General features: G+C 38.4%; 1 protein-coding gene across 7 annotated transcripts in view; it reads right to left on the reverse strand.

Annotated features, from left to right (window-relative positions):
* The window catches only part of SKIC3 (SKI3 subunit of superkiller complex), a 98,619-nt gene that overhangs the window by 44,469 nt on the left and 37,186 nt on the right, over positions 1 to 16,964 (reverse strand). For all 7 annotated transcript variants that reach the window (XM_081498754.1, XM_081498759.1, XM_081498753.1 and 4 more), the window contains 12 exons: positions 15,943 to 16,196; positions 14,483 to 14,585; positions 12,148 to 12,324; positions 11,915 to 12,059; positions 11,666 to 11,744; positions 11,522 to 11,583; positions 11,358 to 11,414; positions 9,114 to 9,182; positions 7,460 to 7,534; positions 6,703 to 6,844; positions 4,899 to 4,992; positions 670 to 747 (listed from right to left, as the gene is read on the reverse strand). In XM_081498754.1, the coding sequence (XP_081354880.1) occupies positions 670 to 747; positions 4,899 to 4,992; positions 6,703 to 6,844; positions 7,460 to 7,534; positions 9,114 to 9,182; positions 11,358 to 11,414; positions 11,522 to 11,583; positions 11,666 to 11,744; positions 11,915 to 12,059; positions 12,148 to 12,324; positions 14,483 to 14,585; positions 15,943 to 16,196 (1,335 nt within the window). The remainder of the gene's footprint in view (positions 1 to 669; positions 748 to 4,898; positions 4,993 to 6,702; positions 6,845 to 7,459; positions 7,535 to 9,113; positions 9,183 to 11,357; positions 11,415 to 11,521; positions 11,584 to 11,665; positions 11,745 to 11,914; positions 12,060 to 12,147; positions 12,325 to 14,482; positions 14,586 to 15,942; positions 16,197 to 16,964) is intronic.

A 16,964-nucleotide genomic window follows, 5' to 3' on the forward strand; every position in this document is an offset into this window, starting at 1 on the left:
AAGATGTAATTGAAAAATACCAAACTATAGATCTAATAAATAATGTGTTTCAAACGGGAACACTCAATTTTGGGCACAGCTTTCAATTTGAGGTGAGTCTCCTTAACTTGAGCCCAAAACCATCCTCCCATTAATACTCCTATTGTCCAGACCTAGTTCTATCCTCTGAAACAGCTGGTTTCCCACCTTTTTTAAAAATCTTTTTCGAAGTCAGAAGTCACTGAGAATCTAAAGAAAGTTCTATTGCTCTCTCCCCACGCCCAAAATGCACACACAAAAATTTCTGTGTACTATCTCAAAAGGGTTTCTGGACCCTTAATCCCACTCCCAGTTTAAGAACAGACATCAAATCAGAATAAACCTAATCCACTTCCAATTAACTAGGCTTCTGCTATCAGAAAGAGTAACTACCTCTTCTGTCTTGTTCACAACCCTCAGTTCTGAACCTGCTCCTCATAAAGGACGCTGAGGCTGGGTATCATCACAGGGACAGGAAGCTGTTAACACAGCTTGGGACAGTAGGAATGATGCACCCTGGGCGGATGTCATCACTGTACTTATTCACACTCGTCCCACTCTTCTGGAAACTGGTCATCACTCAATAGTTCCACGGCTCCCACCAGAAAAACCTGACAGATTCACAAAATCAATGGGGAAAAATATGCTTACCATAACAATCTGCCATAATTTCTTACTGTAACATTATAAGCATCTCGGTCTTCTGCAGTCTGTAACAACAAAATTGCCCTTTAAAAAAAGGACAAAGTGTTTAAAATTATCTATGTGCAATAGTATTCTTTCACTCTTCCTCCTTAACAACCTACAGATTTTTGTTTTCACTTAATTGTACTAATTACTTAACTATTTCCATTATAGCTTATTTATATTTTATTAAATTGGTACCACAAAAGCACTTAATAGATTTTAGACTGTTAAGAAAATAATAAAGTGGCCTCTTAATATGTGAAATCACTTACCATACTTGAGTTTTAAATATTCCAAAAAATTTAATCTAAATGTGGGAAACAATTGTGTCGATGTTTTAAAATTTTGACATGTTTGAAGCACACAGAATTTGATGTACATAGTACGCTATTAAAATTATGTATATACTAGTAGCTTGAGGTAGGAAATCAGGAAATTGAGTGCTGTCACGTGCCTTTACCTGTTACATACAGAAAGACATTCAGGTAACCCTGAATTCAGAGAAGGGAATGAGTCATCAGGAGTCCCGAGAGGTTTAGGATAAACACAACCACATGCTGACAGCCCATATTTTTACCTTCTGATGCTCAGTCCCCTTTGGGCAAGCAGGAAAATGTCTCAACAACTAAAGGAGTTGGATATTTAATAATACTTTCTATTTCTTTTTTTCTGTTTAAAGATTAGCCTGGGAGAAATATCCAAGAGAAGCTTTCAATGCCTCTGATATTACAAGAAAAACAAGACAGTATTATAAAAATAGTAATAGTAAACTACCTGTCATAGTAAAAACTATACCTGTGGTTAAATACCTAATTTGCAATTTCAAGTCTCAAATACTTGTTTAAGGCAGAAAACAACCGTGGTGATAAGTCAAGAATGAGTGGTGTATATCCAGGTGACTGAGAAGTGAAGTGAAAGTTGTTCAGTTGTGTCCGACTCTTTGCGACCCCATGGACTATACAGTCCATGGAATTCTCCAGGCCAGAATACTGGAGTGGGTAGCTTTTCCCTTCTCCATGGAATCTTCCCAACCCAGGTATTGAACCCAGGTCTCCCGCATTGCAGGCAGATTCTTTACCAGCTGAGCCACAAGAGGAAGTCTAAGAATACTGGAGTGGGTAGCCTATCCCTTCTCCAGGGGATCTTCCCGATTGCAGGCAGATTCTTTACCAACTGAGCTATCAGGGAAGCCCAGGTGACTGTGCAGTTGCCATTTTAGACAAAGGTATAACCAGTGTTAGACTCGGGATATTTGTGATTAAAACGTATACCAAAAAAAGGAGCAAGCATTCCAAAACTTCCTGGTTTCTCTGTTTCGGCTTCCCTGGTGGTTCTGACAGTAAAGAATCCACCTGCAATGCAGCAGACCCAGGTTCGATCCCTGGGTCGGGAAGATCCCCTGGAGAAGGGAATGGTTACCCCTCCATTTATTAGGGGCTTCCCAGGTGGCACTAGTGGTAAAGAACCTGCCTGCCAATGCAGGAGACCTAATGAGACGAGGGTTCGATCCCTGGGTCAGGAAAATCCCCTAGAGAAGGGCACAGCAACCCCCTCCAGTATTCTTGCCTGGAGAATCCCATGGACAAAGGAGCCTGGTGGGCTAGAGTCCATAGGATGGCAAAGAGTCGGACAAGCCTGAATTGAAGTACCATAGCATATTTCTCTGTTTAAAAATTCTGCTTGTTGTATTCTATCAAATTTCTACAATTTCTTTATTGGTAACTTTAAGGGTGAAAGAAATAGAATTGTGGGTACACCTCCTCTGCACATGCACCTCATCACAAATACACACCTCCCCCCAACATGCACCTCTCCCCACACGCACCTCCCCCCACGCGCACCTCCCCCCACGCACACCTCTCCCCACCACGCACCTCTCCACACACACACCTCTCCCCCCACACACCTCTCCCCATGTACACCTCTCCCCACATACACCTCTCCCCACATACACACCTCTCCCCACACACCTCTCCCCACACACACATCTCTCCCCACACACCTCTCCCCACACACACATCTCTCCCCACACACCTCTCCCCACACACACATCTCTCCCCACACACCTCTCCCCACGTACACCTCTCCCCACATACACATCTCCCCACATACACACCTCTCCCCACACACCTCTCCCCCCACACACCTCTCCCCACGTACACCTCTCCCCACATACACATCTCCCCACATACACACCTCTCCCCACACACCTCTCCCCCCACACACCTCTCCCCCCACACACCTCTCCCCCCCCGCACCTCTCCCCCCCCGCACCTCTCCCCCCCACACCTCTCCCCCCCCACACCTCTCCCCCCACACACCTCTCCCCATGTACACCTCTCCCCACATACACATCTCTCCCCCCACACACCTCTCCCCATGTACACCTCTCCCCACATACACATCTCTCCCCCCACACACCTCTCCCCATGTACACCTCTCCCCACATACACATCTCTCCCCACGTACACCTCTCCCCATGTACACCTCTCCCCACATACACATCTCTCCCCCCACACACCTCTCCCCATGTACACCTCTCCCCACATACACATCTCTCCCCACGTACACCTCTCCCCATGTACACCTCTCCCCACATACACATCTCTCCCCCCACACACCTCTCCCCATGTACACCTCTCCCCACATACACATCTCTCCCCACGTACACCTCTCCCCACACACCTCTCCCCACATACACACCCCTCCCCACGTATACCTCTCCCCCACACACACCTCTCCCCACGTACACCTCTCCCCACATACACCTCTCCCCACACACCTCTCCCCCCACACACCTCTCCCCACATACACACCCCTCCCCACGTATACCTCTCCCCCACACACACCTCTCCCCACGTACACCTCTCCCCACATACACCTCTCCCCACACACCTCTCCCCCCACACACCTCTCCCCACATACACACCCCTCCCCACGTATACCTCTCCCCTCACACACCTCTCCCCACACACACCTCTCCCCCCACACACCTCTCCCCCCACACACCTCTCCCCACATACACACCCCTCCCCACGTATACCTCTCCCCCACACACACCTCTCCCCACGTACACCTCTCCCCACATACACCTGGCAAAATAACTACAGCCTTCAGTACCATCTAGTGACCACTTCTGTGAACTACAGAGAGAGCCACACAAGGACGGCAAAGCATCTGGGATATCTTATTTTTTATCTGACAGGTTTCTATTGATTTAGGGTAATGATGTACCTCAGAAGTTAGGCATTCAGGTTTTTTTTTTAACTTTTCATCTAGTACTCATGAGATCAGTGTGGTTTTCTTATTCACAGATCAATGAATTTGCAGAGAAGAAAAACCTCAGGTTGATTTCACTTCCCACCACTCTCCTGGCTGGTCGTTTGCCTCGTGCACACTGTCATTTCCCCAATGTCAAGGCCGCTCCTGCTTCAGAACACTTGCTCTGGCTGTTCCCTCTGCCTGGAATGCTCTCTCCCTGAGGACCAAATGACTTATGGCCACCTTCAACTAGGCCAGACCTCAACTGCCTGCTTAGGAAACCTACCTCTTACACCTATCTCAAATTCACTGTTTGTCTCTCCAGTGTCTGGCCTTTTACTCCTCTCTGATTTTCTTTCTTAGCATTTGTTACTATCACAGATGTCTATTAGCTTACCATGTACCTCACCCCCACCAGAACACGAGCTCCACAAGAACTGAGCCTACGTTTGTTTTAATTCACTGCTAAAGTGCCACGGCCAAGGACACTGCGTGACACACAGCAGCAGTTCAACAAATATTTACTGAATGAATAAATACTATGTAGTCAACATTAAAATGATTTAAACAAACGCATAATTTCTTCTCATTTCTGAAATCTCACTTCTTATCTGAATAAATACATGTATTTAATAAAGCAAGACAAACTATAAATGGACAGATTTTTCTAAAACAAATCTGAGAGGGTTTTTTGTTTGGTTTTAATTTTTTTGTTCTCTCTCTCTCAGGTTGAGCAACAGAAACCAAAGCACAGTTGAAAATTTAGAACTGCATTTTTTCACCTTCAAAATGTAGTAATAATAAATAATGAAAGGTCAGGAAAGGAATCAGAACATTTTATTTGTACCTTCCTTCTTCAAGAAAATGAGGCTGTATTTTAAAAAGGCCAACTGAGCAAGAAGGACAATGTTTAAATTTAAGGGAGCCTTTACCTTTGGTACGCATTTGCTGCTTCCTTCTTCAGCTGTAGATGTTCATTTAAGTAACCCAACATTGTGAAAGCTGGAGCATAATTTTGAATTCTCTCTAGAAATCCAAAAACATCTTTTCTCAATATGTGCATAACGGTTATATCTGTAAAACATTACTTTTATTTTCAAGTTTTTCGATACTTTAAACAGTAGAATATTTCCTGAGGTCATGAGCATTGGTAAGAATAGAAGTTGAGTTTATCTTGACTATAAATACCAGTAATCATTCTATAACTCTTTCAAATTATTGAATAATATCTATAGTTATACATGGCTTCTATTCATGTTTCAAAGTTTAAATACATTTTTATTCCCAAAGGTTTTATTCCCTTTGAATAAAGGGAATAATACATTTTATTCCCAAATTTGAAATCATAGCTCATGTTAAAACTAGTCATCTGAATTACAAGGAGATTCAGTTCTTTGGCTAATCACATAAACCTTCCTTGATTAAATTTAGCAATAATTTATCTTGGTGGTTCTGTTCCAATTTTTATGGACATTAAAAAAAAAATTCATTGTTGTATACTAGAAAGAAAAGATGACTTGGGCACTTTCAGTGCAGTATTTTGAAATTCTAATATCAAAAAACATCATATAACTATAAAGGAAGTGTACAAAGGAAAAAGAAATGCACCTAAACTATGAACTACTTAACTTATGCTGGGAAGCAAGCCTTCAAATCTCTTATTGAACTGTTTAATAAGGTGGAGCATAATCACATGTTATGTGATGGTTAGGTTCAAAGTATAAGATGAAAATCATAAAAAATAATTCTTGAAAAATTTTTAAGTCATCACATAAGGAGAAGGTAACCAAACTGAGTCAAAGTGAATGAGGAGATTCAGGCCCTTTATCTACACTCACGCTGAAGCCGATAGTCAGCGACAGATGATACCTGCACTTTTCTTGTCCCCCTTTCTTGCCTTTCTGCTTCTAAATTAATTTTTTTGGCCAAGCACATATAGGTGAATTTGCTACATGAGTATATGACATGGCTCCCTCAGAGACTCAAAAACCTAGCTATGTACAACTGTCAGAGAAAGTTCGTTGTTCTACGCATCTGAATTTTGCAGAAAGCTAAATGTTTCAGTTCAGTTCAGTTGCTCAGTCGTGTCTGACTCTTTGTGACCCCATGGACTGCAGTACGCCAGGCCTCCCTGACCATCGCCAACTCCCAGAGTTTACTCAAATTCATGTCCATTGAGTCGGTGATGCCATCCAATCATCTCATCCTCTGTCGTCCCCTTCTCCTCCTGCCCTCAATCTTTCCCAGCATCAGTGTCTTTTCAAATGAGTCAGTTCTTTGCATCAGGTGGCCAAAATATTGGAGTTTCAGCTTCAGTATCAGTTTACCTCTATGTAACTCCTTCACAAATGTTTCCCATTCTGTAAGGAAACCTATCAGTAAAATTTCTGATCCTACACTTTCTCAGAAAGGCTCTAGGAGGTATTCATTCACGTCTCTCATTTGGGCACACTGCATAACACGTTAACGTCTCAAAGTGCTGACGTTTACAAACGAACCGCCTTCTCCTCAAGTGCCCCAGGCTCAATGCAGGAAGAGTATTACCAGCCTGCAGATTACAATGATGCTGCATATCTCTTCTGGTTTTCAGTTTATCTGATTTCTTCATACTTGTTCATGGGGAGAAAAGGGCAAATTCATGTCTTAAGAACTAATATTTAATTTGGAATTAACTTTAAATTCTTTAAATTATCTCAACAATTATTTATATATCTTGCCATATAACGGGTGCCATACCCACGTATTTACTCAAGACCACTTGTGCTGCTGGAATTGCATTCATCTGGAGGATGTTATACCGGTACAGCTCTGTGTCTCTGTTGCTCTTATCTTGCAACGTTGTACAGACCCAATACGCATAACCTAATGCTCCCTCAGTCTGTAAGAAAAGCCAAAGTTAACAAGCAGACACAGAGTAATAAATCTGCCAAGAAAAATTAAGAAACAAAACAATGTACTTCAATACAGTAAATATTGGATCTTCATCTTCTAAGTCAGCTATTAAGTGCCTTTAAATAAAAGGTCACTATGATTCAACACAACTAAGAATATATTTAAATCACTTGCCTCAAACCTAAGTGGAGGAAACAAGTGGGATAAATAAAGAGGAGGAAACAGAGTTCCTCCTAATGGTTTGGTATGATTCTCAGCATCATTCCCAAAGGTCAAACAAACAATTACCAATCAAAAGATCTCTAAACATTTCACAAATAATCTAGAAATGTCAACTAAGTCTAGTGTTTATCTCAGTTTATTTTTTTTTGTTGAGTCTGTTTCTATTCTGCATGACTACTGCATCTATTAGATCCCAATGTCATTTCTTTATCAGCTCTTGAAGTTCTTTAATGAACTTTTATCTGTTTTTTAAAGAAAGAATAAAGAGTAGAGACAACTGCTATCATCAACATCTGACACCATCACGTATTTGTTTTCTCTACAAGGGTAGTTAAAAGTTTATTCATTAATGAATCCTGAAGAATGCTCAAATTCTTACGTGCATACTGAGTTCTGTAGTGTGCCTGAAGAGATCCATGGTGTCATAACTTCCAACTGTCTCTGCAATTAGAGCCTATAAAAGGAAACAAGGGTCTTAATATGTTCAAAAGAAATACTACTACTACTACTAATAATAATAAATGAGTTTTTGGAGGAACCAAAGGTTTTTCTAGCTGTGCTTAAAAGCAAAGTTAATTTCTTTTTCAATCTTGCCTAACATATTCTATGGATCAGAGGACCAGAATGGCTTGTTAAATGAGCCTTTAAGCTGATAGACGCTTGAAGAACTCCATTTGCAATCAGGCTGTGTTGGAATAATTCACATGAAATTCCTCAGAACACTGATAAACCTAGGCTACCTTCTCTCTTCACTACCCACCACGCCCCCCCCCCCCACCAGCCCATCTATTCATACAGGTAACTTGGTTAATCACAGGGTCACCTCAGATTCAACTGGAAAGTTTTTTAAAAAGGAGATCTCACCCCTCGAAATCTAGCTTCCATAGATCTGGGTAGAGTCTCAACATGTTTATTTTTAAAACTGCCTCAGGATTTCAAATAGTAAGATTTTGTGATAGTTAAAATTACTTTAAAGCTCATTTATCTTTTATAAGAAAGCAGGTTTTTTTAATTATCATACATTACTAATTAAGAAATTAATATTAAGCTTCACTCTATCATTACCATTTTAATTAAATCTACTAGTTACCTCCTGAAACAAATTATTTGTAAGGCCAAAAATAATTTAAAAATTAAAAAAAAAACCTTAAATGACTCTGATGAGCATCTAAGATCTACTGACCTCCATCAGTGCTACTCAAAGTGAAGTCCCTGGACCAGCAGCACTGTTCTCACTTGGGAGTAATCAGAAATGCAAATTCTCAGGCCCCTAGCGTCCAAAACCTTACACAGAGATTACTGTAGTAATGCTACTGTTCTCAAATGCTACCACCGCTAATGGGAACAGGAGTTTGCCTTTTCTAACTCTGGGAGTTTCACCCATTCAATTAACTAGAATCAGATCCAAAAGCCAAGGTACAATAGAAGATACCTAATCACTGATTAATGATTTTCTAATAAGGGTGATGCTCCCACTATTCTCTGAAGTGAAACAGACAAAATCCTGGAGGTCACTTAGACCAATCCCCTTCTTCTCTAGGTGAGAAAAGTGAAATTCAGCAGTGATAAAACAATTAGTCAATGACAGACTAGTAACTTGATTCCTATTTGGCAGGGCAAAAATCTGAACTTTTCAGGGGGGTGGGGAGGGACACTCAAAAACAAATACCAAATTAAATATCAAGATTTTAGAGAAAATGAGAAAATATAATCAACATGATCTTTGTAAATGTTCATTTTCTTGGTAAATGTATGTTAACAGAATTCCAAGTTTATTTTTTCAGGTATAATAATGCAAGAGTGATGGTGTTCAAAGCTTAATCATTGTAAGTTGTATGATCTAGTGTATGAAACTCAGGATCTCTGAGCTTCAATTTCCACATACAAAGAGCCTAGCACGTGACTGGCACAAAGTAAGCCCCCCAGATGCTCTCATTATCAGTGTTGTTTACATTAACAGGTATTTATACCACTTTCTATTAATAGGTTATTTGTATCACAGGTTACTAATAACTATATGTTATGTATCTTACTTGTCCAATCCAGCACATTAAATAAGATGGATCAAGGGATTGAGCCATTTTGAAAGCTTCATGAGCTTGCTAGGAAAAACAGACAAAAAATAGTCAATTTACAAATCTAATATTAAATCACATATTTAAAAAAGCACAAGAGAATAAGAAAAATCAGACTTGTAAACATAAATAACAAATGAAACAGTGAACTAAAACTTCACTGTTTAAGCACAATTTGCATGTGCATGCACAGCAACACTAAAAACAATGTCTGAAATACCTAGTTCTAAAAGAGCTCTGGAGGCTTCCCAGGTGGCTCAGTGGTAAAGAATCTGGATGACAATGCAAGAGACACAGGTTTGATCCCTGGGTCAGGAAGATCCCCTGGAAGAGGAAATGGCAACCCACCCCAGTATTCTTGCCTGGAGAATTACATGGACAGAGGAGTCTGGCACGCTACAGTCCATGGGGTTGCAAAGACTTGTACACGATTTAGCGACTGAGCATGCACAAAACAGTTCTGAATACAACGGATTTCTCTACAGGCTTGGGAGTTCTGGTCCTCAATGAAAGGGCACTGTAGGTGTCTACCTCTTGGTCTGCAAAATTTTCAGTCAATCACCCAGCTATTTGCTAAGCCACGGGTTTAATGGAGGGCCTCCTAGGTGGCTCAGACGGTAAACCATCTGCCTGCAGTGCAGGAGACCTGAATTCAGTCCCTGGGTTGGGAAGATCCCCTGGAGAAGGAAATGGCAGCCCACTGCGGTATTCTTGGTTGGAGAATCCCATGGACAGAGGAGCCTGGAGGGCTACAGTCCATGGGTCACAAAGACTCAGACACGACTGAGTGACTACCACAACTTAGGTTTAATGCAAATACTTAGAGAAGACTGTATCTATTCCCCTTGCCTTGAACTTAACTGGGAAGATAAAAACTATTAATAACAATCAGTGAGGTCTGAGAATCGCTAGTGGGTGAAAAGGAATGGTCAACATAAATCTGCACTAAGCATTTAGGAAACTTTCAAGACACCCCACTTAAGACACTTAAAATCACATGTTTTTTTTCTTTTTTCTGCTATGAAGAATAGCTTATTATGTGTTGCTTTACACTGTTTTCCCAATAATCTCTGCATGGCTGGATACTGTCTTTTCTTCCTTACGAGAATGTAGGTTCACGGGCAACACTACCATAAAACCACAGCCATAGCTTATTAACTAAGACTTGGCTTTGCTTAAACTTTTTAAAAATATTTTCACATATTTTAAGATCCAAATTAGTATTTTTCTTCACTTTACAGTCTTCCAAAGCAGTCTTTGCAGAGACTACATGTATCCCTGAGAATATCACTGAAGCTATTTTAAAAGGATGATATTCAATATACTGGCTGAAACACAAAACAGTATAGCTGTGTTATTACCTACAGATCCATGGAAACTTCTGAAAGTGAAAATCGCTCAGTCGTGTCTGACTCTTTGCGACCCCATGGACTGTACAGCCCATGGAATTCTCCAGGCCAGAACACTGGAGTGGGTAGCCTTTCCCTTCTTCAGGGGTTCTTCTCAATGGGGGGATCAAACCCAGGCCTCCCACACTGCAGGCAGGTTCTTTACCAGTTGAGCCACCAGGGAAGCCCAAGAACACTGGAGTAAATAGCCTATCCCTTCTCGAGCAGATCTTCCTGACTCAGGAATCGAACCAGGGTCTCCTGCATTGCAGGTGGATTCTTTACCAACTGAGCCACCAGAGCAGCAAACAAGACCCACAAACAGGCTCCCCATTACTGTAGCTCCAATTCTCTTAACATACAACCGTTCGAGTATGACAAAGTACACCATACATATAAAGGGATTAATACCCGTTAACGGCGAATCTAAATCACCAAAGCAAAGGTTAAATTTAAGTTTCTAGAGAGTACTAATCATTGCCCTTACTTCATCATCCCACCCCGAGGACATGTATGAAAGATAAGAAGAAAAATACCCAAATAATTCATAACACAATTGTTTTAATCTCTAAATGAAAATACAATGTAATTATAAAACCAGAAATTTCTTGGGACATGGAAAGGAAACAAATCTTACACATTCAATGTTCAATATAGTAAATGCTATCCAACATCTAGTGTATCAGCGAGAATGCTAGATAGATTAACAACATGCAAAGTATTTCTCCACAAGAAGCTGAGATATAATGAAGAGATCATACATAGAAAACGTTCTTTACTTAGAATACAACAAAGCAGACAATATAGTATTTACCTCAATTTTTTCATTTGCAAGGTATAACACTCCCAAGTTGGTCCATGCAACAGCATTCTAAAAAACAAATAAAATTAAGTCCCTTGTCTACATGGCTATCTCAGAAAATTATTAACACTAAATTTCAATGTTCTTTTTCATAGACAGAGACACAGAACACTCACAATTTGTTCTGACTGGATTGATTTGATGAAACAGTGCTGAGCAAGGGCATAATTTCTAATACCTGAAAAATACAGACTTTGATAAAACTGAACTTTACTGTCTAAAACAATCAAAAAATATTGAAGCGTTAACTCAATTCTTACCACTGTAACAGGAAACTACACCAAGAGCATTCCAGTATAAGTGATTATTACTGTCAAGTCTCACAGCTTTTTTCAGACACTGAAAAGTAAAATTAGATACATTTTTATTTCTTGGAATATCAGCATTTATATATAGATAAGTATGAGTTTATGTGAAAACACTCTAGTATTTACTTTATCAAAAGCATCTTTCAGAAAAGACCTTAGTTTTGTTTTAAAAAGTTTATAAAAAATTTCTCAAAATCATACATGCATAGATTTCTCCAACAACTCTTGAAGGTCATCTGAGTTGCTGCCTGTGTCTGCTAGATGTTGCGCTTGACGATAATAATTAATTCCAAGGTCACACCATGTATTAGATGTAGACATCAGTTTTAATGCACGACCGTAACATCTGTGGAAATATAAAAGTGAATGTTATATTTTGTTATGGTGTTCTAATTTAATTTGAATGTCATCAAATGACCATCTTTGTAAATTACCTTCCTCCAAGATGGAGGAGCTCATTTTTCTTTAATACTTGTTTTCCTTCTTTCTGCCCTAGAAGGACTCCTAAGACACTGACATTCACTTTAGATGGTGAGACGGCAGACAGACTGGTACAAGCATCCCCAACTAGCTTCCAAAGGCAAGACACATCAGCTCGATGCTGCAGAGCCCTAAAAAAAGAAACTGTGATGCTTAAAAATTATTTCCAAAAAGTATGGCATTTACCTCCCTCACTACTACATACAATTAAAACAGGAAAAGTGTACATATATACAGTCTTTAGTTCCTTAATTAAATGCAGCAAATGCTTTACTGAATTTACTAACCATCTTATATCTTACTACATCCTTTTTAAGAAGAAAGGAAGAGGGGAAGGAGAAGGAATTGTTTTAAGTGACAGAAAGTGTGCAAACATTTCTTTGGTACTCTTTATCATTTTTCTTAGAAGCAGCAGAAATCCCATAAATAAATCAATAAATTATCCAGGACCATTAAAATTTATCTTTAATACTGGATCTTTTAAATTATGCTTTTTGTGTTTGTCTATTTAAACAAAAACCAAACCATTAAAGTCGGTAACTCTCAGTTGATTATCATAAACTTAGGCTTTGCTTGATCGCCCTCAAATTTAAAAAAAAGAACTAGTAAATGTATAACACAGCAAATATATTTGGTGATCCAAAGGAGTTTTACTTTCTGAGTTCAAGAATACCAAAAATCTAAATATGAAAGTGTGAAAAATCCCTATTTATTGAAAGAAGTAAGACTCAGTGGACAAGCTCAAAAAATAAATAAAAATATTAATTATGGTGGCAAAGGGCACTTCTTTTTAGAATGAGAAAATCTCAGCTATTCATTTCTCTTCACTTTTCTCAAAATCTTATAAATAAAACACAGCAATTGCACAATTAAGCCAAGTCTCGGTAATCAGCCATCACAAATAGCTATGTTACTGGCAGATGGACAAGCAGATGGAACATTGTTCATAGCCTTTTCTACTCATGGAGTCCAGCCAAAAATCATTTTCCAATGTCTTTCTGAGAAACAAGATTAATTATTGCAGTCATCACTAAAAGCCCAATGTGAGGATCACGAGGAAGGCCAACACTATTTGTAGCTCCTTTGCCTAGGTTCTTAGTGCAGTTTCCAAAATTGACAGCATGAAAGGTGAAAACAGAGAGGAAAAAAAGAAGAGAATCACTGGCAGTTTTAACAACCCAAACTCTTACCTCCTTTTAAGTTCAGTAAAAAATAAAATATCTGTAAAGTGAAATAACTTCTATTGCTTTTACACAAGAATTGAAGTCATGTGAACATTCAAGTATAGAAGTAAATACAAACTTGGGGCTATCACTTTAAAAGTTCTATATACCTCCTTGTAATTAGCTGTGAGTGCTACATGGTATCCAGAACAAAATTCTCCACTCAGAAAGGCAGCATTTGGAGCTGAAGCATCACCACTCAAAGGCTCACATTTACCCTTAAACGCTAGTTCAAACAAATTACACCCTCTTTACAATACCATCCTCTATGGAAAGAGTTTTGAGTGTTATGAAAGACTTGAAAAGAAATTACACAAACCAGAGGGAGAAAAAAGAATGAAGCTTTCACTTCAAATTTGGTTCATATTCAAAGCAAATCAATTCGAGAGCAAGGAAATCAATCAGACACAGAGGAGAAGGCAAGTAGGAAAAGAAAGGAAGTGAAGCACAATAAAGATGTTTAAGAGCAAAAAAATTAATTCTGCATCTAACTTGTATACCTTTTACAGCCATCTATCACAAATAACATTCAACTTAAATAATGAACGTAGTTCCACAAAATAACCAGATTTGCTGAAACGTTTCTGTCTTCTTTCTTGTTATTAGATACCACTTTTTTTCCTACACAGATTCTCTCCAGGAACAATCAGACTGCTACTTCACCTTTAGTCCTACCCTTAAGTCTAACATAGGCTCTAACTACTGAATGTAAAGCCAGTTGTACACCTAAAGCACCATTTGCCAACCAGTTCCAATTAGATACTTGTACCTCTATGTCTCCTGAAAGAGTACCCAAGCTGCTGCTCCACTAGCTGACTACTTCTTCCTTCCCACTCCTCTATGCATCCAGCATTTCAGCTGCTAAAAGCAAGAAACTATATCTGTTCCTCAGTGCAAAATCAATACAATATGTATGTTGCAGAATTAATTGGTTAGTCTGTCATTCTTTACATTTGTGATTCTGAATAATGACTGCTATAGCTAATAGGATAACCAGAGAATGATTTTCTAAATTTGGCTTTATTATAATACTAAGAAAATAAACACAATAAATAATGATACTAACCGAGTAAAATATTCCAGTGCTTTCTCTATGTAGTCTACAGCTTTCCCATCAAGATAATCGACTAGAGCTGCTTTTGCCAACAGGAGGTGGCATTCACCCAATCCTAAAATCAGGTAAGTTTGTAGTTGTTAAAATATGTAAAAGAAACACTGAAAATGAACAGCAAATAAATTTATTGGTGGAATATTACAGCCACCCTCCAGAAGACAAAATTTAATGGTATTTTATAAAAAGTATCTTTAAGCATGGTCTTGCATACATTTATTGAAGAATTCAAATGGCAGGGTTCTGTTGGAGTAAACATGTATCAAAACATAATATCTATGGAACCTACGAATTTTCATGATTTTGGACAAATTACTTAACTCTTAAAATCTTACCTTTGAAAATGGGGATATTACTTAATAATACCTAATATGATGCTACTTGCTATCACATTATTATCATCTGGTGTCGTGAAACAAGATTTGATCTCTCTACATTCAAAACATTCACTGGGCTTCCCTTGTGGCTTGGCTGGTAAAGAATCCACCTGCAATGCGGGAGACCTGGGTTCAATCCCTTGGTTGGGAAGATCCCATGGAAAAGGGAAAGGCAACCCACCCCAGTATTCTGGCCTGGAGAATTCCATGGACTGTATAGTCCATGGGGTCGCAAAGAGTCAGACACGACTGAGTGACTTTCACGTTCATACTATAAAAATTAAATGAAATAGCAATTTCCTGTATTGCCTAGTAAACATTTAATAAATATGAATTCTCCTTCTGTTAAGGAATTTCATAAAATATTTTTTCTAAAGGATTTCATGGTCTAAGTTACATGTCACTTATAACATACAGTACTTCTGAATTAAACTCCCCACTGATTCTTTAAAAAAGAAAAGGAAATGGAGGAAAGCAAATACAATGAACTCCAGTGCTTTTTTTAATGGTTAGAAATAATCATTTAAAAAGTAATTAAACATGGGTGGTGGTGTTTTACTTTAAATTACAAAAATAAGACGGAATAGATACCTGTAAAGGAACTAAAATTAATTTAGATAATTACAAACAATGAAAGTTGCCTCTAAAGTTCAAAAATTGAAAAAAAAAGATGTTCTATAACTTACAAAGTAACTAAAACCTACAGATATTCTGAGGATATAGTGAATTAATAATCAAAATACAAGAGTGGGAAAACTCCTGTTTTAGAGATCTAAATTTTAGATACAGTACCTATTATGCTATTTATCTAAAAGCTGTATCTCTATCACATTATTATTTATTAACTGTCACGAAACAAAATCTGACCTTTCTAGCTTCAGACCTAAATAACAAGCTATACTATAAAAAGTTCTTACTGGACACATGTGATTGACTAAAGAAGTTCTTTTCAAGTTACTCAATACATTTAGAAATTTATTCAAGGATTTTATACTTTGGCATCCCAAAAAGTCAAAGGAGCTATTAAAAAGCAATTACCTTTCAGAGCAGGCACATAATCTTCTTTCTTTTTAATGATCAGCTGGTACTGAGCTACCGCCTCTTTATATTTGCCAAGGGTTTGCTGTATTGCCGCCACCTTAAACACACTGTATGTGGATTCTGGGTTCAGCTCACTGGCTTTTGTGAAGGATTTCAAGGCTGTTGTATAGCCACCTCTGCTTAAATATGCCTCTCCTAATGACTCCCAACAATTGAAGTCCTTTGGGTCTGCCCTTAATGCTGCCTGTAAACTAAGAATTTCAAGAAAGAGTGAGAGAAGTAAAAGTGATAAAACTACTTCCACATCTGAAAGAAAAATACAAAGTAATTTAACTGAATCACACATATCCATGGTTTCCCTTATGGATAAAAGGGAAAACCTGTAATTATTTAAAGCAGGTATACCTGTTCCTTTTATGACATGAATTTTTTAATAGTAAGAAATTTTATTGTAATTTTGGAATGAATAAAAATAAAATTTTTTTTGAAGAAATGCTTACCAAAATTTCTTTTCCTTGACCATGTGGGAGAACTTCAGTTTCCTATCCTACTAGTAAAGGTATACATCTTAACATCACAGTCTATAAGCCCTCACCAAGAAATATGAGAGTTGAAAGATGGGAATAACAAGCATACTTTTAATTTCAGATCAAATTCCATATCCATGAAAATTTTAAATGCCTGTATTCTAATTATTAACATAAATCAGAAACAACTTTGATTCAAACACATTTTCTTTATACAGTTCAAACCAAACTACTAAAAATGCCCCATATGCCCTTCAAGCTACTAATATCTCTCCTGCCCCAAAACAATGCTTGTCAGTGGGAGAAAAACAAAGATACTGACCTTGGCTTATTATTACTCCTTAAATTTCTATTGAGAACCTACTATATAAATGATATTATTAAGACTTTACTTGACTGGATGTCTCTCTCTCTCTCCTTAACATGAGGACATCAGTTAATCCTGTTTTGTAATTCCAGTGTGTGTAGATAATAACAACCAATAAACCATAA

This window comes from Giraffa tippelskirchi, chromosome 6, assembly GCF_054371585.1.
Source record: "Giraffa tippelskirchi isolate mGirTip1 chromosome 6, T2T-mGirTip1v1.2.pri, whole genome shotgun sequence".
Classification (NCBI taxonomy): Eukaryota; Metazoa; Chordata; class Mammalia; order Artiodactyla; family Giraffidae; genus Giraffa; species Giraffa tippelskirchi.